We start from the raw sequence: 23368 nt of genomic DNA on the forward strand, positions 1-23368 counted from the left end.
ATTTTAAGTGGACTTGTCATTACAAATAACAATATTTTTTGTATGCACATATATAATAAATATACAAGGTTATAAAACAAGAAACTTCTAGATACTTCTAGATGTCTAGATAAAAATTAAGATGGCAGAGCCAAGTTTGCTCCATAAATATAAACATTGATCATATCTAACATATGAACAATGGAAGAACCAAACTCACTGACCTCAACTATATTTACTCAACTGTACTATTGCATTTAATTCTACAAATACCTGGTGTTAATCCTGAATAATGACAGCTGTTTCAAATACACCTCACACAGATCAGAGTCAGGTCCAACAGACCTAATGCTTTTCTTTCCAGTAGTATACATACAGAATGCCACAGAAGTAAAACCACTGTGATTTAAAATAAAAGCAATGTTTTAATACACAAGGAGGCTTCCTTAAGAAAAGGTCAAACGAAAAGAGAAAAAAACAACTGAGTAATAGCTTTGGGATGCACACAATGGAACAGTCACAGAACAGAATTGTTTTACAAACTCTGCAGTGTTTCTGAGCACACGCTATTACAAGCCAACAACCAAAGAGAAGAAATAATTAGTTTTCACACACCACTGACTTTTATATCAAAGGTACTGCTTGTACACATTGAAAAAGTGGATAAAACTACTTTCAAGTGATATGTTCAATTAATTTTAAAGATTTTTTTTTTTAAATCTAGAATAATTTATTTTAGGGCTGTGTCTCAAGCCATAGTGATATTTTGATGAAGATTCAGGCTGGGTTTTTTGCTCCCCATCCTCCCAAAGAGATTTTGGAGTAGTGCAGTATTTTTATTTATTTTTTAAACTGCCCAGGTAGTATCTGAGATGTCTCTGGTGCAGTACAAGACACTTACCAAACAAAACACAGTGTATTTTTGATAATACATCCATCTTAATATAGATCTATGACAATTCTAATGCAATGATTTTATATATTTTTTTCTCTCYAAACACATGCACATTTTAAGAAACAATTTATAATCAATGAGGATAGGTGGTTAGAGTCTATAATTATTTATTACAAAATAATCTTTTGGTAACTTAATTGAAAATTCAAGAAAAAAATCAATTTCTTCTTTTAAATGAGACCCCCTTACAAAAAGCTACATAAAGGTAGGGAGGAAAATTCACTAATAAGTGGGACTGCTTTGTAACAAGTTCCACTTCAYTGCAGATATTTTTCTTTAAATGAATTCAAATCAATTCTTATATTACATTACGCAAATTGAAATAGAAGAATTGTACCTTAGTGACCATTCATCTGGATTTCATTACAATTTTGCCTGAGGAGAATCGTACTAATGCCTTTTGTAAAAAAAAATGGTTAGCATTCAGGTTATACAAATTGTAAATCTGCACTTCAGTGTTAATTTGGTTACAGAAAATGAAATGACCAGATAAATAAGGATGCCACATTAAAAATAGTTAGGAGTTTCAGCAGTTTCTCTTTTCTGTTGAAAAGAGAACACTGTGGATGCTCTGTTTTATGAACAGTTTTGCCTTCTCACCTGTATTGTATTGCAAAATCCTAGGTATTAGGTCATCTATGAATTTTTCAAAACCTTAAAGAAGCCTTCCAGAATGACTTAAATTACCAAAAAAATTAAATTACTTTTTACCAAAAAAAAGTTAATTTTTTTGGTAATTTAAGTCATTCGGGAACAAGACAAAATTTTAAATGATCCTATCAAGTGTTGCTCTAAAGAGCAATAGTTCTACAGTAAACAAATAGGACCGCAAAATGCAAGCTAGCAAGAGCAAACTAGCATTACTCAAAACTTCATGTCATGCTTTTTGTCATGAAATCCATTATGCACATACTCTTATTTGCTAAGAAATTACTGGTAAAAATAACTACCAAAGAAAAATCTCCCCAAGCAATAAACAAATCTAAAATATCTAATTTAAACTCAGTTTAACTATCAATAAAATTGGCTTGGAAGGGGAAATCTCCTAGCTACTATGACACCAGCAGTGACAGAGATCAAAATTAAGCATTTGGTAATGATATTTGGTTCTTGCCAGAAAGCTTCCACATCTCAACTCTTTCTATCCAAATCTATGTTTGATTCATTTAGAATTGTCAGAACTTTCAGACAGGAAGCCAAGTACTTGCCAGTTGAGTTATTTCAGCTCTGTTTCAGAATTAAATCTTCCAAAATTAATTGTGATTCTTTTCACTTAAAAATATGACTGCAGACCAGCAAACCTGACAGACTGATATTTGGAGACCAAAAGTCTTCACCAAACAAGTGTATCAAGATGTCTCATGCTGCATTTGAGGAACTACTAAGAAAAAAATCTCTATCTCCCTGCAACCTTTTTTCTCTTAATGGAAATCATTTCCAAGTACAAATTTTAATGACGACCAACGGGGAAGAAATGGACACATGTCCTCTTATTTGGGAAACACTCACCAAAAACGTCTAGTTTGTTTCATGTGCAGAAACAGCCAAGGAGCAGACATGAATAGCTCCTACTATCAGTTGGATTTACATTTGTATTTACTTAAAAGTTTCTATAATCTCACTGTTTATTCCATTGTAATGAAGATTTAATAATGAGTTCTTATTTTACTGACTTTATACCTAAATATTTCAAAATAGCTGCAAAATGCTGAGTAGCACTCTAGGGGCAAAAGAAGAAAAAAAAAAGAAATGCTTAAAAAGTTCTGGGAAGATAGCATACAAGAGGAAAGCACAAATTCACAGGCACAAAAAATTGTAGCTAATGAAGCTGGAACTCAGAATGAGGGGAAGAGAAAACAAAATACAGACAATGAGCAGGTTAATTATATAACAGCATTAAAAAGCATAATCAATTCAACAGCCCTATGCAAAACTAAAGTGGTCATAAATGATCTCAGATGAAGTATAACATGGATAGCCTTACCTAAATAAATCCAGCGAAAGGACTGTTGTCTAAAAATCAATGGTTAAATGACTCAMCACTAAGATTTTGTAGCCGTTTCCAGTAAATAAGATAGTACTTCCCTGGACAAAAATTAAACTTACCTGGTATATCCCTGTGAGCCACAAGTAAGCTGTATCTAGGTGCTGAACTAAGAAAGGAGCCTTGGTTTTTTTTGGCCAGTGCTGTTCGGGGAGACATATAGCGGCTTTTCCCACGTGTTTTCTCATAGGATTTTTGGACCTCATAATACCCTGGTGGTGGAATTTCCTGTAACAGAGCAGAAAGAATCAACTGAAACAATGCAGAGCTCAGTAAATTGTTAAAAACCAAATTATTACAAGACTGTAAGTGCAASGTAAAGGAAAACACCAGTTGTAAAGAAAACTATGGTAATTTTTTAACTTGACAATTACATATTCTTGCTTTAAAAATATGAAACCATATTGTCCATAGTTCAGGAAGCATGAACATTGGTGCTACTGATACTTTTCCCAGTGCCCTTGAGAAAACTTGATATGCAGGAAAAAAATATAGAAGAGGATACAACATCACACATCTCTAACTGTTCTCATTGTGTGAATATAGAAAAAAAAAACCTCATCCACCCTTGTTTTTCTTCTCACCCTTCCAACTGCTCTAAAACCCTCAGCTATTGATCAATATGATCTAGACTCAGATAAAAAGTATGAAGAATTGTCTTCAAGACAACAGCGATTAAATGAAGACACTGACTGCACTAGGGAGAGGTACAGACCGCCAGACTTACTCAAGGGGTATGACTGGATAGTGGAACAAATTCCAAGTGATTTTATTTCAGATGCGTGTTCAAGCAGACTGCAATGCTCAGCATCTTTTACACGTCTCTCTTGGGGCAGATTAAAGTCAAAGAATGATCCCAGCAACCAAAAGCTGAGTAGTGTGAATGATGGTGAAAAAAAGCAGGAAGTGTGAATGATGGTGAAGATTACCCACAGCAGGAAACAGATTTGGCAGTTGCCTTGGATAAATTCAGGTGTCCCAAATGAGACAAAGTTATACAAGGCCCAATCAGTAAGATTTTCCTCTTCTCCGTATGCCTAACTACCCAATCTGGGGCTCAGCATAAGATAATATAGTAAACCCTGCATGCGTTAGTAGAGAGCATTTATTCCTTGAAATACCCTGCTTAAATCAAAAATAAATAAATAAGGCAGGCAGCTGTCAGACTCAGCCTTTTCAGGGAGGCAGTGAGAGCCTTTTCAGGGAGGCAGTGAGAGCTTCCTGCTTTCCAGGCAGTGCCTCCCACAAACAACGTCAGGTTTCAGGGCTTTTGCTGCAAGGATGGTATGGAGTTAAAGGCATCAGCCTTTTCACGTTGCATATCAATTATCTCACATGGAAGAGCAAATCACCTGCCTCTTGCAGCACCTTCATGTGGTGCAGCAGGTATACGTACACACGTATAATTTGTAAAAAGCTTTTTTCAAGGAATATCTGGGCAAGCCACAATAGTTTTGTTCTAACTGGAGAATTATGCTTATTTCAAAAGATAAATGCACTTACTCAGATTTAATCATTTCAATTATGCATTTACTGATTTTAAAACTATTGTGCTATCCCCTGGCATTAATATTATAATCAACATCAAAGCAACATAATTATGAAGAATGATGATGAATTATGGACTGACATTTCATGTGTTATACACCAAAGTAACAGTTTAACAGACAAAGTTTCCCTATGGACATTAAAACATTTGATTTATATTCAGCTGCAGTTTGTTTGTTTGCTTTTCAACTTCTCTTTTGTATTTCCTTCTGTTGTATCTGAATCAGAACAAATATTTTCAGGAAAACATCTTTCCCTTGTAAAATTAAGTTGGCTCTTAACTCTACCTAAAGACATTACAATTTCCAGCACCACTACTGCTATGATCCAAAGGTTAACAAATTCTAGCCAGGAACAAAAAGAAAGAACAAATACTTTAAGCAGGTTTATTCTGGACTTTTTAGCTGTAGAATTTCTTATCAACTTCATGGAAGAAATACTATTTTTTCCTACAAAAATATTGTTAGTGGTGTGACACTGCAGCTTTCAGCCAATACAACTTATATTGCATTCTCGCAAAGAAAACTATATATTTTATGTAAATTTATAGGAATAAGTTAGAAATTTAGTCTGTGTTTGCAAGGATTCTATACGTATATATACACACTTGGTGAGAGCAGATGTTCTCTTAAATGACATRCTCTTTCTCTGGCTAGATGACAGTCATCTCGCAGCTTAAGTGCTCTCTGAGTGCTTAATATTAGACATCTATCTAAAACAAAACTAAGGGTGCTTAGGCTAAAGGTGTTGTGCTGCCTTCCTGTCCAGCTGCCGTAAAGCGCTAAGAGGAACCTCACGGTGCCCATGCCAGGGATGAAAACCACCAGGCAGCAGCACAGGCTGGGACCAAGCAGGCAGAGAACAGCTTTGCAGAGAGACAGACACACACATACATCCTGGAACCAGTCCTACAAAGGACCCTGGAGGGTCCTAAGGGCTTACATGGATGTTCCCACCTCTTCCCTCTGTTAACACAAGCCACCATGCAGCCATACAGGGTCTCATGCAGGTATGAGAACGGAAACAAAAAGCCAAACCATGAAAACCATGGGGAGGAGAGGTTATAAGTTTTAGCTGACACAGCTCGCTACTTAATACACAAGCTCTAGTGAGAGTAAAAGTCCACAGCAAAATCTTAAAGCAATTGTTAAACTACACTCCCAAAAGCAGAGCAAAGTGCTATAGCTGGGTTGTACAATTCAAAAAAAGAGGAACAGAATGAAGGTGCTAGCAAAAACAATGCAGAGAAATGGACCAAAGTTTGATCAACTCACACAATGATGTTGGACTTGATTTTTGTCCCAGTACTGCAAAATTTCTCTTCAGTTTTTATAAAATATTTTTTATAAAATACTCAGAAATTATTTATAGRGGAGGTTACATATATTGTCAAGGTTATATAAACACCAGAAACACCTAAAGAAAACTTGGAAAAATTCTTGTCATTTGGAAGTTTCATATTTAGCACTGTTATTTCAAATTTTATAGCCATAGAGGGAAGTAAAATGGAGACAAAAAAYGCATCTTTTCTAGCGCATGCAAAAATAGCCCAAGCAATGCTTCTTTCCTACAAACACAGCTGCAAAGAGACAATAACAGTCACTCTCAAGACGACTTTGATGAGCTCAACTGTGACTGACATACTATAATTTTCACCAACACTACCCAGGTTACAACAAATATGAACAGAAAATTCCTTTCCAAGGAGAACTGAGACAAAAGGTTTTTGATAAAACAGGTAATTTACCTTTACCAACCAGCTACCGTATACACATACTTGGAGTATCAWTGATTTCAGAACAGAAGCATATAAAAAGTAAATATACCAATCTCTAGTATACAGAGCTGTTCCTTTCTTTCAAAATTCTTCTGCAAATGTCACATATGCTTACAACTCAGGAGAAACAGAAAGTTAGCATACTGGAACAGCAAACAAGAARTGAGCTCCAGTGCTGAAAGACAATTCAGCTTATATAAAATGTTATTCTTATATATATATATATATAAAAAATATATATCTTTCCTATATAAAAGGAAAATATTTGAATGTGCCTTTTTTATACTGTGTTAACAGAAAAGCTCCAAATTCAGAATGAAATAAATGGGACCAGAAGCTTTCAATTCTTGCATCATCCTGCTAATGTAATTATGATTACTTTGATTTCATCCTCCTGTCATTCCTCTTCCTCTGTTATCAAGAGCAGAAAATAAAGATATGGGGGGGTACAGAAAGAAAAAAGGGGAAAAAACCACAACTCCTGAAGTGCAAAATAGAAGCATCTGATACTTTCAGAAAAAAAAAAAAAAAAAAAAAAAGTCCATCTCCTAACGTCACAACAGACATCTAATAATCTCCAGAGAACATTGAGATACTATCATTTCAACTCAGTTCCTCAAGTCCTGGATTGTTGTCTTAGGGTTTTTTTTTTTTTTTTTCTCATCATCAAGTACAAATTAGCCCCAGGTACAAGGATTTGGACAGGTAATCCTATGTTCCAAAAAAGTTCACCCACCACTTTTCTCTCATGTGTGAAATTTTGATTTTTTTTTTTTTTTTAAATCAGAGTGATGCAGGTGACCAAATGTATAGATCATTAAGCTAATTAGCATGRTTGTAAATACAAGGATTTTAATAGAATACTACAATGTTATGGAACACTACCACACTTAAGACCAGCATCAGGCTGCAGCAGGTGAAATACTACCTCATACAAACTAATTACACAAATTAAGAGAGCCTCCCAACAGTTACACAGGAGCAGTTTACAAGGGCACATTTACAATTATAGCACTTCACCAAAACACACCTTGTTCACATGGCCAAGACTTGGCTACTTTATAGCTCAAGTCCTAAAACCCCATTTCAGGAAGGAACTCTTCTCAGCCTGATGCTTCTACAACTTTTGAAATCCCTAGTCCTTGTTAGCTTAGGCACCAAGACAACACCTCCCATTTAGCTAYGGCTTTGATGACTGTAGCAATTTTTGACAAGGGATAAGGAGCATCCCCACTGATTMGTCTCTGCACAGTGCACACACGTGATCTGACAGGCTTCTGAGGGACTACAMCACCAATAAGGGAGCGAGGGTGCCTAGTACCTCGTGCCCTGCTTTTCTGGGTACTTTTATGGATCATCTGTAAACACATCACCTGCCAGGAGGCCTAAGACTAAAAAAATCATCAAAGCATTTAAGTTAAAAGGCCTTTCCTTCTTTTTACTTTTCTTCTTTTATCTGAGCTCCATATGTTTCTTTATTTTATTCTCAATTTTGCTTAATATACAGAAGACTAGAAGCTGACAAATCCAACAGAAGCCATCATGTTTATCCGAATACCAAGTAGCCCACATTTTCATCATTAGAAGAACAAAAGAATGACTTCAGGATCATGCCTTAGTTTGTTGGCTCTTTCTAGGTGCTTATATGTTCACTTGCCTGCCCATTTCTGCCAGGCAACAGACAATAGATTGATTAGCAGTCTTATGATATGCAATATCTATCAAAGGGACAGAAATTCTTCAGAAAAGACTCTTTAAAAATATAATCATATTCTTCGTGGTATTCAAATCAATTTCAAATATCTAAATGCATAAGAATTGTCATGTAATTGTAACTCAATTGGATTCAGAATATAATGCAATTTTACTAATATCCGTAATAGACATAAAAAGATGAGGTACCTTATAAAGGGCTACATCATTCATTAATATTATTGAGAAACTGCCATACTAAAAAGTTGCTTCTGACTTTTTCCATGTATTTTGCAGGGTTAAACTTAATTGTCTTTTGCATTATTTATTGCATAATTTTTAAATGTCTGTATCATAGTCATCGTGAATCTTTGGCTTAATATATCAAAGGAAAATAGAAAAAATCCAGCTACCATAGGCAAGTGGAAAGTACAAATATTACTAATTCTATCAACCATTCAGATCCCTTCAAACAATAGCTGGATACATTTAAAATCTATAGATAGACTCTCTATATTTTGAAGATTTGAGAAAATGTTATACTTGAACAGCCCAGTTTCCACTTAAGTCATAAAACTATATGTAATTTAGTGAATTTAAATGCCACATATACAGATCAAAGTGTTTCTAAATACAGGTAGACACATATCCATGCATTACCTGAACTTACTATTTACCACTAAGGTTAAAATAAATAAAATACAAAAGAATAAACCAACAACATACTGCTATAGGACATGGTAAATATCAGATCCAATTCACACACAATCATCTTTGAAGAATTACAGAATCTGTTATTGCCTTAAAGTTTAGCCATTGCATTTATTACTACTACTATTATTATTATTATATATAAAGGTAGACTTTTTTTCTTGTTATTATGATGATTATCAAGTTCAAACCCAATAGAAAATACGAGAAAATTCAGACAATGCAATGAATGTGTAATAATATCAGGATTTGTTCTGAATGGAATTTAACATGGAGATGTTATTTCTAATTATTTCTTATGATACAAAAGTCAAAAGACATTTGTTTTAAAACTTACAGTTTCAACAAGTTATCAAGACTCAGTAAAGGTTTAACAAATTATTCTTCCAGTGTTATAGAGTCGTATTTAGGCAACATATAGGAGAAGTCAGAGATAGGTTATTTGGTACGCGATAATAGTTTGAGGGGTAGTTTTTCTTTTAAAAAAAGTTCCGTTATCATTCAGATATTTGCATTAAACAAGTAACATACGGTAGTCTGGAAAAAGAAGCTGTATATAAGTTATACATCATTAAAATACATATCTGCTATAWCTTCCTCTTCAAATATTTACTTCAAAAGTTTCATTTACTATTGTCAAGGTTCATTTCCAACACTTGCATATACACCTTAACATCTCTGCAAGCTCCTGTTATGTGTAGAGACAATTTCCAAAAGGAAAGGATCCATTTTTTAATATTGCCATAATGCCCATCTCTACTTCTTCACTGTTCAAGGCATTAAATGCTGATTTGGCATCTCTCTCTTTCTGAAGGAATCAGCACAAATGCAGGGACGGAGGAGGAAAGGTGGAAGAAAAGAAATTCTGCTTCAGTTCTCATGGACCTTTCATAGACCTGACTTCTCAAAAGACACCAAGCAGATACAAAGGCCTAAAAATCTTATCAGTACTCTTAAGTTAATTTATTTTCTGCTGTATGAAGAGCCAAATAAGAAAAGTAGTTCTGAGGAATGTAACTCACCAGAAACCCACTTTAGGATATTTTCTTCCAGTCATGATACGCTGTGAGAAAATATATGAGTCAAAACTAAATATATTAAAAATACTCAGTATTTTCCACAGAGGTAAGCAACAAAAAAGTTCATTTATTATTTGTCTTTTCTATGTTCTTAAATAAAAGTGTATTTACAGCTCAGTATCCACTTCTATTCAAAATGTTACTGTTCTACTATTCTTCCTACTACGATATCAATAGGGAAAACTTCCTTTGGGTTGCTCACTACATGCCCTTCAGACCTTTGATTTCAATAACTTTTACCTTTCATTAAAAGGAAAGCATTAACTAATTAACTATTCAGCTGGGCCTGGATTAGAAGCTGCATTTTAAGGACATGGCCAGAAATGCAAAAGAGGATTTTTGAGAAGCTAAAACCTCATTGTAGAAGTCCAGGGGATGATGAGTACTTTGAGACTACTCTAGGAGGAGTATGGCACACAACTATTGCTCAGAAGGAAATGAGCGAAGATGTAAAAATAAAACAATAAACAAGAACTCTTGTGCTTCAGAGGAGGAGAGCGGGGTTGTGGTTTTGGGTTTTTTTTTTTTTTTTTTTTTTTTGGACTTGTGGTTAGAATTCTATGTTCCTTCTAGACTAATATCCTAGTCAAGCCTAAGCAATATAAATTTCAGATTATTTTGGAGCGTCATGGACTGTTAGAGAAAGTGCATATAATCTACAATATAATGCATAAACATTGCATATATAGATATGCCTTCTAAATAACTAAGCTGTCCTTTCCATGATAGTTTTTTATTTTATTTCATATTTATTTATTTCATTTTTAATAATAATAGCTCTTTACCAAACCTGAAAAGACTGAGAATCCTCTAGAGACACTGTGTGTTAAATGCAAAAAAAAAAATTTAATTTCTCTCTCACAACACTATATTGTGCACTACAAACAAACAGCGACAGCATCGCTAGCCTAGCCCTCCAAAATTCGGTCGCCCTTCTTTTTGCTCTGCTATACATAGTTATGCTCTGGAAATCTAATGGAAACTGTGAAGTGTGAGAAGAGCAAAGTTATGAAAAGCATCCAACAGCTCAACCTTGTATTAACCCCCCACAAAACTGCCCAATTCCTCAYGCTTTGCAATAAACACAGCTTGGTTATCGACCCTAAATACAAAGAAGAAAGAGGAAAATATTTCTAAGTGACTCATTCTGGATAGAAGGATTTTCAAGGTTTAAAATATTGCTCTGCCTTCTTCATATCTATGGAAATCAATGAATAACAATATCAATACCAGCATCTGTTAATCTGTTATTCTTATGCTCATCAAGTAGAATTTCAGAAGGATCCCTTCAGATTAATATAKTCTCACAGTAGGCTGCAAATCAAGTCATTACTTCCTGCTCAGACTGCCTCCGATCTGCTCCACTCTCAAAATSAATAGGGAATAGAGCCACAAAATTGCTATTTAGCAGCTCTTAGTTCCCAGGCATAGTAACAATGAACACAGAAACAGGCACACCCTCCAGAGGTGGAACTGTCTGCAATTGTGCCTCACATAAGCAGTGTAGAACAGTTAATGCTAGTTTATTAGATGCTATTTTAATCTCTCACACCATGAAACACATGAAGATGGTAAAAGAATCCAATAGTAACTGCCACAACATCATGCTGATTTTCATTAAGTTCACTGAAAGGGACTCAGCAGGGAATTATTAAACTGCATTAATGGCAAATGACTAAAATGGCTCATCTATTTATAGGCATCCTTCTCAATCACTATTTTTTCTTCTTGTTGTGACACCTGCTAGTGCCTGCTATAGTTAAGGTTCTGTCAGCCTTTTCCCAGCAACCCTGAGTTTTTCAAGGTGATTAAAACAACAAAAAGAAAAACAGCAAAAGAAAACAACAGAAAGAAAAACAACAAAAAGACAATCAAAACCCTCCTTCCTTGAAAACTGACAACTAAATTATTCAAAAATTGTTCTAATACAGACAATATAACTGTCACCCCATTCTTTCTTTCTCTAAAGATCTAAAACTGCCATTCATCTTTACATTTTTCAATTTTTTTTTGCATTTTAATAACCCAGATWCAAACTTGGTTTTTAAATAGCACATTTATAGAATAGAACCTAATATGTAAAACCAAGAATATGCTTTATTCAATTATATTAAAATTTAAATAATTAAGTAGACATTAATACAGATTTAGACAGACCTTCAGATAGTAGAATCCGGTTTCTAAGACGTAAGCCTGGAAGTGATTGCTCCTCAGTGAATTTAAGGTAAGAAAATTCAAGATCATTTTTACATCACAAAAATCCCAGCACACACGTGCCTAAGTGAGAAGGAAGGGGCCTGCAAGAACAGCGCTATCTGRAAAAGAACACAAGCACTGCTAAAGCATCAAAACGTATCTGAAACATCTGAGTGACAAGTCCTTACAAAAGGAAGGAGAGAAATACAAGAGCCCTTCTTTTTATGAGAAGATTGCCCAGGCTCCAGGATATCTCAGGTTATTAAAAAAGGAATGATAGAGGATGGAAGTATTCTGAGAACCTTTTCAGAGCAAATCCTCTTCAGAGCATGAAAACATCCGAAGACCCATTCAGATTTCACTGTCCTTATGGTAAGAAGAAATTTCTTGAAAACTCCATAGTATTTAAGTATTCTGCAATAAATTTTAGCACTTTTCTGTCAATTAAAAACAATAACAATTATGTGATGAACCATTCAGAATTCAATTTAATAGACGTATGTCAATAGACACATGTCAATAATTCAGTAGCTAAACATCAAGACTTATTCACCATATGCCTTGTTTAACGCACTTTGCTGTTCTACACTTCTATTTTGGTCAGTGTCAGAAATGTGACACCAAGTTATATGGCCCAGTTTTACTACATTTACAAGTAGCCAACTGAAGAGGAGKGCAGAAGGATTTTTCATGATGCAAAGAGGGGCAGAGAGCAAATTTTACTCAAGCCAAATGTAGAATAAGTCAAAAGAAACAGGCAGTGACCTGTCACAACACCAYACGCTTTCATAAGTGCTAAAATGTTCCCAGTGAGGTAGAATTTACTGCTGTGTACATCCTGACTTTGAGCATCCAAGACATTTCACATTTTTAAAATGTGAAAACACTGTGGAAGCAGTGTTGCTGTGGTTGAAGGATAAGAGGCAATATTTTTTAGAAAGATTATCATCTTACCTCCCTCTTATGCTACACAAACAAGTCAGACACAAGCATTTCATCAAGAAAACGTTGTGTTAAGAATCATTAAAAGTACTCTGATTTACTTACTCCAAAAAACCTAAGTGTGGTCCTCTATCTGCTGATAGCAATGCATAAATTTGTTTTAAATTAACTCCATACTTATCCACTGTCAATTAGCAATAAATGTCACCGAATAAATGCCAGCCTAATTACAGACTTTTGGTGCTACAGTTTGATTCCTTCAATAAAATCAGCCTTATTGATTTCATGTTAATTTCACAAACTCACATGAAATCACCTGCCAAGGATTCAAAACCAACCTTTCTCAGACTGTCTCTTCTAAAAAGTCCTTATGCCTYCACTATAAAGCTTTTACCTTGGCAACATCTCATCACTGTTTATTGACCACCTGGCCTGGATCACTAGAACCTCTCCAGATAGGGTTGCAAGTGGTCTCTAAAACAAATCAATGGCTTCAGTGACTCACACAATCGTAGCAACTGATTACACTTTGGATATAAAGCAACCAAATGACTTGCATTTCAGATTTGTCATTTGTTATATAGGACAGCAACATCTGGCCATTTAATATCTGAAACAAGATTAACTGCAACTCATGCAGGGTTTCTCTTTGTGGATCTGCTATCCTACTATCTTTTTTTGGAATAGGACTACACGGACTCACAGAATGGTTGCGGTTGGAAGGAAGAGATCTAGAGATCATCTCCCCTRCTCAAGCAAGGGCATCTAGAGCACGTTGTACAGGGGAACATTTTATTGCGTTATATTATATATGCGTTATATACATRTATATATAAAACAGATAACACTTGATATTGACAAAAGCAGTTGGAGAATTGGAGATTCGGGGCAAAGTGCTTCCCATTGGGTGTTCTAAGTTCTTTGCTACGCTGTACAAATCAACCATACACTAGTTCCAAAAAATGCTTGTAAGTGTTAATTACAGATGTAGCTGAGTATATCTGTAACACCTCCAAATACAAAGTTATACACACAGGAATTGCACGGATCATCAACAATGAATAATCCTAGCACATCCCAGAAGACACTGGAAACCCCATAGCATTTAATATTATCAGTTATTTCCATGCAAGTATAAACCAGAACCTGCACACATATGAGATAGCATGGTATAACCAAATTGCCTCATTTTGTTAGAATTTACCACYCTGTATTCTTTATTAAATATACATACTATCTGCAAAATCAGACATATCATGTCTCAAAGACAACAAAGATTCTGTGCTGGGAAAAACCTGTATAGAATGATACCTACCTGATAAGAAATGCAAATTGGTACTGCCACATACAGAGTTCAAGACTTTTCCCCCATTAAAAATATCTTTAACATTTTATGAATCACAGCTATCATGAGCTATGCATTTAAATGTGTGTAAATAGCAATTAATAGCAGACAACTGCTGAGTTTAAATTGATTACTGTGTCTCATCTCATTATAGTCTCAAATATATCTGCATAAGAATTTGAGTTTGTAAAAAATAAATTGACTTTCTAAACAGCAAGATGTGACCAAATTAAGCAGCTGGATGGTAGAGGCACATGCCAAATTCTCAATGCTGTTACAGTTGAATTTTTCATAAAGACTGGTGAGCATTTAAGCATAGGAAGAGATTTCTTTTTATCTCCTCTTTACATAGAGTGAAATAAATAAAATACCTTTTCTTTTATTGCAGCTTTAATCAGATCTCTCTTACAACTGAAGCACGCCATGATTAGCCCTTGCCTCAGAGTTCTTCAGATAAAAAGCACAGAAAAAAGGCATAAAAAAAAAAATAGCCATACACCCACACACACCCTGCAATGCAAAAAGAAAGAAGCCTCCTCCTTTTTAAAACCTATTTTATGGGTTTGATCTGAATATAGCATGCAACAGTGGCAAACAGTAAGAAACATTCCTGTCATACAGAAGGTATGTTTCCAGGATTTGGCCAGTCAGTATGAATAAAAGACATTTTATCCTCAACAATTAACACTTTCATGTGCCCCCAAAGGAACATAAGTTAATTTTTGATCAAATCAAAAGTTAATCAGTGAGCTAATCAGGAGTTAATCAGTGCAATAATTACTTTTTTATTGTCAAATATATAATTGGAATACAGTCCCTCCAAAGTTTATACTCAAGTCTCGTCTCTTGTGCTCCCTTCCCTTTGCAATCTCAAGCAGGAATAAATATATTTTTTAGTTTTCTTTCCTGTTATTTCCTGCTTGTGTAGTTATACCATATTCTATAGTGGGATATGAACAACCAAATCCAATACTACTACTAGGATTGGTGTCAATAATTTCTAATGACAGCTTCCTTGCTAAGAATAAGACAACATATATTAAAAAAAAAAAAAGAACTTAAGAGCAGGTACTTAAGTTTTGATTGGAAACACAAGGTTGGGAAAGAATCTAGAGAAACTTTACTTCAAATAAATTCAAGCCCCACATCAAGAGCCAATAAATTGTATGAAATGTATGAAAATAACCCCTTATTTTTTATATATATATATATCAGATTATATATATATAAATATATAAAATATATATTTATATATTTTATATATTTATATATATATATAATCTGAATAAAAGTATAATATTCTAAAGGTTGGTCAATTGACACAGGTGGTTTCCATGATAAGCATAATTAGGGAGTGGAAGATCAGCCTTCTTTTGTCAATGCTTTCTGATCTATCTAACATGTGAGAAGGAAGCCACCCACAGGTAATGACCATTATTAAAACAGATGCTACCTTGCAGAACACGGCATTCCTAGACACAAATAAGCTGGCGACAAGTTGGCACTATGTCAATTTTTACAGAAATAAAGCAAGTACGGGARCAAAAAGGTAAATATTATTAGAATGGCTGAAGGCCACAATGACCAAAATAAGCAGCTTTATCATTTTTTCCTCACATACAACACAAACAAGAACAAAACCTGGGCAAGAAAGCATTTGACACTCGTATAAGAAATTATCACATCTAATCTTTAAAAGAAAGACTGCTCTTTATCTTAGCAATTACGGTCCATARTTAACTAAGTTATATAAAAATAAATATCTTTATTCAGTGCTTTTTACATACTAGGCCCAAAGTCTGTTTCTATAATCCACTGGTTTTAAATATTATAACTGACTTGTTTTAAAATTTTACATTGATATTTACTAAACTAGGAAGCTTTTATTCCCCTGTCATATTCTTACAATGCTCAGTCATGCAGCCATCTGAATATGTCTTTGAGACAGTTTTAGTCACCATTACCCAAGCAAATACATCATGCTGATACCATGGTAAAATCTCTGTGCCTATGGAAGATACAGAAATATTTGATGCATCCCCACAAAAACAAAGCATCCCTACTCCGTGCATGAATTATAATTCTAACAAGCCGCTCATTAGCAGCATTCGCCTTTTATCAGAAAATCTATTCAGTTTCTTATCTTGACTGACTGACCACACTTTCTTATGAGGTTTTTTGTGCAGAAGAATAGAAGGAAAAACAACTGTTGACTTTAATGCAAGTGATTTTATCTGTTCCTATCTTTCARTTTGTCAGTATGATGCAGAATATTTTATGTTATTAAATTTAATCTGTAAACAGCAGGCATGCATAAGAACCATCAAGTTGGTATTCACAGCCAGCTCTGTCCACAGCAGGTTACCTTCGTGGTCTGGATTGTAAAGGCAGCAAGRGGCTTTTGCGGCACTCTTGACACAATGAGTCAGGTAGATTTGAGTTGCAAGCATATTTGCTGCTAAAGAAATACAGGGAAAACTCTTGTTTTYGACACTCTCATCCCTTTGAGTCTAATACCTCACTTCAAATCTTAAAATAACTTATATTAATCAGCAGCTAACTTGAAAAAAACAGAGTAAACCTTAAATATGAATTGAATTTAAAAGGATCTTGGTCGTAACTTAAAACTTCATACAAGATATTCAAACCAAGGGTTTGGTTTTGTGTTTTTTTCTCTCCTCTCAATGCATATTTTTGCAGGAGCCTATCTGCAAGATGCTATTCTAAGGTTGTATAAATAAGGACAAAAACAAACAAGCAAAGTTCACTTTTTCAGTCTAGAGTTAACATACTGAAGAAAAGAAGTTCCTTTTGCAATAAGGGTAGAGTACATGTGCAAATCCAGGTACTCTCGCATAACAAGGTTAGCGCATACAATTTTCCAAAAGCAAGACGAGCACATTTTTTTCAAAACAAATTTTGGAGATAAAGGGCTGTATCTAGATATGATGATATTAGCTACACTGGAACACTACTACTTTCCAGAAGTAAAAAATTACTACGAGATGAGGAAAATAAATGTAAAATGTGTAAATATTTAGAGGCTCACAGACCTCCATTGCCACAGCCTTAGATGAGCATAAAATAATGGCTACATTTTGTAAAGTTAAGAGAGTAATTTATCTCTTAAAATGAAATTTTAAATCCCACATTAAATCATTTTCAAAAATTTCCACGAGCTAAATGCCTCAATAAGCAGAAAGCCTCAGTTGCCTTTGGCTTTCCTACTCTTCTAGTGCTTATAGACCACGTGCTTCCACCAGAGCAGGGCTTCCAGAGCACTGCAGTCCCAACAAACTACCAGTATCGTAAATGCCACACAGCAGAAATCTCAACCTCCCTAACAAAATTTTCAGTCTTAAACAGACAGTTTAAATGGCTCTAATATAAATTCTTTGTTTGAAAGGGTCAGGAATACATTTTTAATGCCAAGTAGTAGGAATAGAGTAGATAACACAGCTGAGCTAAACTGCACCAGTTTAGAATACGGTGAAGAGAGAAGAAAAGCTAACCGGCATAGACTTCAGCCTCCAGCGCGTGGGCCTCTTCCCTAGAAGAGCAGCCTCTTCTGCAGAGAATCACAGGAGCTRGAAATGAAGGAAAATGCTTGAAAGGGCCTCTCTTTCACTCACTTAAAAAGCTGCATTTCAGTCCCAGCTGAGAGTATTTTGGCAGTAACTACTCACACCTGCTTCAGATCTCATGGAGTTCAGTTTTTCCTCTTAACATGTGTTTACCCTTAACATCCTCCCCATTATAGCCATAGGGAAATACTTCAGTCTTACCCCCCACCTCCATTTAAACGATCTGCAGCTGCCTCAGCTGGAGACACTGGTCTTATAAAGCATCATAACTGAACAGGCACCTCCAARGAAGCCCTCTCATTTGCTGGCTCAAAACTCTTCACCATCTTTAACTTTACTGCCATTGCAAAGAAAAAAAAAAAAAAAATCACCACACTTAGAGCCCCTCACCAGTAGATATTCACATGAGGTTCAAATACCATAACCTAATGTCCTGTTTAAAATGCCAGTCGAGCCGTATAGGCCATTTTTCTTAGTTTGGATTCTTGCTTTGTCCTTTTCTATAGATAATCAAAATCTCTTCATTATTACAATCCTGCAAAGTGTACAAATTTTTGCTCATAAAAATCTCCAAAACTTAATTTTAAAAGTGGCTTCCTGGTTAAGGAGTTTTTGTCTATAATACAAAGCAATCTAAATATTCAACATAACACCAAGTAATCCCTTTAAAAACAGGAAAACCTATCACGGACAACTGTGAATTTTTTTCATCTCATCTTCTGACTTTCTTTCAGCAATGAAAACATTGATAAAGTATAAGATGGAAGTGTCATATCAAAGAAAGAGCTGAAACCACCATATYGCAGATTTATGGTCTGCACATTAAAACTTTTGGTTTGCAATCTAAGATTACACAGCTAAACCAGCCTGCAAACCTTAACTTTTGAGTTAACTGGGGCACATAGGATGTACTGGAAACATCGTTCCAAAGTGGTTACATTAACATTCTCTGTGAAAGCAGTAATTATGATGACATACCAAAAAATGATTTAGCCTTTGAATAGATGCCACAACTTCCTACACAAGATACTCTGCCCAGAAAAGAGAGAAAGAAGCAGTCCACTTACTAAATAATTCCATAGAGCTATAGATGCTCTATTCTCTTTGTTTCTAATATTTTAACTTAAGATGAAAATTTGTTATTACAGAACAACACCCCACTTCGATACTGCCACACTATTTTCTGGCCTTCATTCCTCCCCTAATGCATTACCAGTTATCAAATCCAGTTCAAACCCTGCTGCTAAAATCATGCTACGTTTTGGGTAACTTGTTTTCYCACCACTTGTTTCCTTGACATCTTTCGCTAAATCAAGTTCAAATTTGTTTCTGCCTTCATTTTRTGTCCTTTTCTCCAATCCCATTCCATGTTTATCACCGCAAATATCATTGTTCTTACCCTCTGTTCTCCTGAGATTGGATATTTTTCTCATCATATTCCACAAATCTAGTATACTACACATTTCCTAACCAAAGATCATTCTCCCCTTTTCTTTTAACAGCCATTTCTTTCTTTATCCATACTTAGCAATTCTATCAGCTGGCCATTGTTTCGTTTCTCATGTTCTCCACAAACTGATATCTAGAATGTTATTTTTCCACTACCTAAAAAAAGATAATACTAAAAGTATAAAAAGTATAAAAGATTTAAAAAAATCTTAACTAATTTGTAACATCACATAGTGTCRTGATTTAACCTTGATAGCTCTTACAACTAAAGTAGCAATGAGATAAAGTCMAAAGAAAAAGAWYKAAAAAAGACAACTAATTTTAAAAATGCTAACTAAAACTTTCTAGGGGATTGTTCAGAAATAGTTTATAAAGTCTTGGAACATTTCTAAACAGTGGGGATTTCTGCTTTAATATGTGAATTTCTAGACAGATCTTTCTGGAAAACTTTCYAGCACTTGAAAAGCTTTATTAGGACTGATGCACATGTTTGACATGCTCAATTTTACTGTACTTATCACAGATACCTGCCTCAAATGTTTACATGTTTTTAATGTCAATGAAGATAGAAAATTGCATGTTATCAAAACAAGTTCATATACAAATAAAAAGTTAATATACTTGTGTGTCCCTTAAAAGTAAAACACTTTTCAGTCATTCAACTTATATGATCTTCTAAACATACAGAAATATACTACATTTTTAGTTAAGTATAAGTACTTCTAACATTTAGATCTACAACATATACCAAAAGTTATTACTATATCTTTTTTTCTCCCATCCTTTTTAAGGTATCGATGACAAAGGGGTAGTTCGAGTTTCATGCTTTTTTTTAGTGTTCTGTTTTATAGAAAACGAATCATAGAGGATAGTGTACAAGATAAATGAAAGGCATATTCCTTGCTTCCTATAAACACATAAAAAATCAGCTGTATATGAAATATTGAAGTTTTCAGCATGTATCTTCAGACTATTATACGTCTTCATATTTTGCTTTTGCTTTACTGAACCAAAAATAACTCTATGGATTTAAATGTTTTAATGCTTACTGAATACTTTATTTTATAATTCTTTTAATGCGAGTAGGACAAGGGAGCAGGGGGATTAATCCATCTCAGTGCATTTCAGGGGTACAGAAATTGAAAAATTAGGTGAAGGGCAGGACCAGCAAAGAGACTTTTCTTCTAGAGAAGTAATAGATTGGGGAATTAGTTTCCATGAAAGATTATATTTAATTAAGTCTTCTTCAGCAGTACTGCACATTAATAGCTTAACGGCAGTCTACCAGCAGTTTACATGATTACAGCATAATGGTGGATTAAACTTGGTAGCTTCAGTTTATTTTACAGTTCCTATTTAACAGTAACTTTCTTCTTAGCCATAGTATACTCTAATAACTGGATTAATTTTTAGTTAGCTAAATACATTTGGAAACCATTTTGAAGATATAAATAGCTCCAAAACACAGGTAAAAGCGTTCATTTTTCCATACACAAATGCATACGTAGCTACTAGATGCTTTAAAAAGATTCACACATCTATTCTCTTTTTGCAAACCCCATTCACTTATAAATCAGATGATAATCATCTACCTACTTGCCAGGGGGTGCAAATACGCCTGTGGAATATCCRTCAATGGAGGAGACTCACATTTCAGAAGCCAAAACGATTCTTAAAAAATTAACAACTGATGAAACTCCCAAGAAAATTTACGGGAAAGAAGACAGTGGAGATTCTGAAGGCCATTCCRAAAGAACACTTCTCTGTGCTTTACTTTCTAAGTCATCTTATTCATTTCAGTAGACTTAGCATTCTGTACTGAGGCCACAAAATTTATAAGAGGAGATTCTTATTTACTAAAGTAATTCATTTAAACTGGAGARATACAATGATTTTTTAAATGTATATAGGTCCTCCCTTAATATGACTTTCCCAGAAAAATATTCCCTTAAACATCATCYGCAGAAGGATACAAGCTCCCCTTTTCTTCTACACCTCACATCCTCCTATGACTATATATTCACTGTATCTGTTGACCTAACTTAAATTATTCTCCTCTTCCTCCAGGCATGGCCCTGTGTAGGATCTTAGACAAGCATAACTAGTACAAGGCAAATGCTACTTGCTGCGTGAAAGCCCTGCAGCCTAAATCCTGTTAGCTGTTAGAAGGCTTATCTCCACACTTAAATTATTGAAAAATTAACATTTTATGACATCTTCAAAAGCCATTAGCATATAGATTTCTAAATATTATACTCTCATAATATATGCAGAAAGAAAACATAAGAGTTCATTTGGAAATACACATATTTTATGTTTTCTACATGTTTGAAATCAGTAATTTTACCAAATTAAASATAGATTTAAAGAGCATTTGAATATATCACAAAGCAATTTTGTGTTATGTGATTTTAATTACATTTGGCATTATTTGCTCCACTGACCCTTCAAAAGAGCAAGAATAATTCCAAATCTTTTTTAAAATTCATTTTCTGTATGCATACTAATAATAACAGGGTACTAATAATAACTGGAAAAAGTATTGCTCATCCTTTCCTAACTAATCATTCCTCCATGAAATACTAGGCTAAACATTAATTTATTAATTAGGAATGCTAAAATAAATATCTTAAACTGTTATTACTATAGCAGTTTGTTTACTTATAGATACTGTACTTGTAAAACATGTAAACATGATTTTATTCATTAATAATGAGCACAATATTGACCTTATTTATACAGACCTGGTGTACCAGATGTAATACAATGGAACACAATGATCCACTATGYAGGACTAGATACTTAATTTTCAAGCATCTGTTTGTAAGATAAATATGCACAAATGTTTTTTAGATATTAGAATTACTGTCTGTTGAGCCAATGTGGGGGGAGACATACTACACATGGCACACAAATAGAATTGCCAAAGCATGAAAATATGAATATAAAGTACGATAAYGAGACAAGTGTTTTTCCCTCCTCAATCAGTAAAATAACATATTTTCTAATTAACAAATTAGAATTCTAAAACCCTAATATCCGAAAACAGTCAAGAAAGCAGCCAATCATCTTTCAATTTGTTGGCTAGCAGCAGATACAACAGTTAGAACCCAGAGGAAAATGCATATTTATCCGTTTATTCAGGACATGCACACRTTTAAAAAAGGACAAGCACTTTTTCCACAGCTCTATAAGTAATTCTGTATCTCATTTTTACGTTAATACCTGTGCAGAAATCCACTTCCTTGCTGGAAATTGTTTGCTTATTTATTATGAAAATTGGATTTGTAAACTAAGAATATTGATGTATTTTAAGGAAAAAAATATGAACAGTACTGGGCGTGTGTGTTTAGCTCTAACTACCAGTACTATCTTTATTTGCTGACTAAATATTCCAGTACAGCTGTTTATTAGAATARCTGGACTAATTAGCTTGCAATAGCTACCCAAGGCAGATCTTGTTTCACATAATATAACAGACAGCTGAGAGATTCTAAACTTTCCATTTCTCCAATGCAGCCTCGTGTATGATACATCTACTATGTGCTTCCCTATTCCTCTCAGGAGGAAAACTGTTGGAGCCCACAGAATTCAGTCCATAAAGTCTTTCCCAGCAACCTGAGAGTCTACCATGACCTACGTGGTCACAACTCATCCCTACGTACAAAGCTTTTTTCTTCATATTTATCAACTGTTTCTACTGACTCCGCACAAATCAGAATCCATCCTCTCTGCCTTTTGGTACTTGCTATCCAGGATTGCTCCTTGGAACATCTAAGAGCTTTTARAAAAATTAATTAAAGTTTTGAGAAGCATTACACCAATTAACCCTGCCTAATTTATATATAGATAGATATTTATCACTTKATAAAGCAGCGCAAAATGTTTAGCAGTTCAGTTGCCACACCAATTTTCTCTGTCATTTAATCAGAATAAAGTTATTTATGTGTTCAGTTAAGTCACTACAAACAACTTACTTTCAAAGAAATTGCTAGACAGAAAAGCCTGTTTTATGTGCCATGTTTGCAGAGCAAGACGAGGACACCATATTTATGATCTACCAGAAT

At 34.5% G+C, this 23368-nt stretch overlaps 1 protein-coding gene across 1 annotated transcript in view; it reads right to left on the reverse strand.

Moving 5' to 3' along the window:
* The window catches only part of STPG2 (sperm tail PG-rich repeat containing 2), a 169524-nt gene that overhangs the window by 103601 nt on the left and 42555 nt on the right, over positions 1–23368 (reverse strand). Inside the window, exon 11 of the mRNA XM_026044773.1 lies at positions 3041–3206. Coding sequence (XP_025900558.1) covers positions 3041–3206 — 166 coding nt within the window. The remainder of the gene's footprint in view (positions 1–3040; positions 3207–23368) is intronic.

This window comes from Nothoprocta perdicaria, unplaced genomic scaffold (genome assembly GCF_003342845.1).
Source record: "Nothoprocta perdicaria isolate Ctin4 unplaced genomic scaffold, notPer1 scaffold_381, whole genome shotgun sequence".
In the NCBI taxonomy this organism is placed as follows: Eukaryota; Metazoa; Chordata; class Aves; order Tinamiformes; family Tinamidae; genus Nothoprocta; species Nothoprocta perdicaria.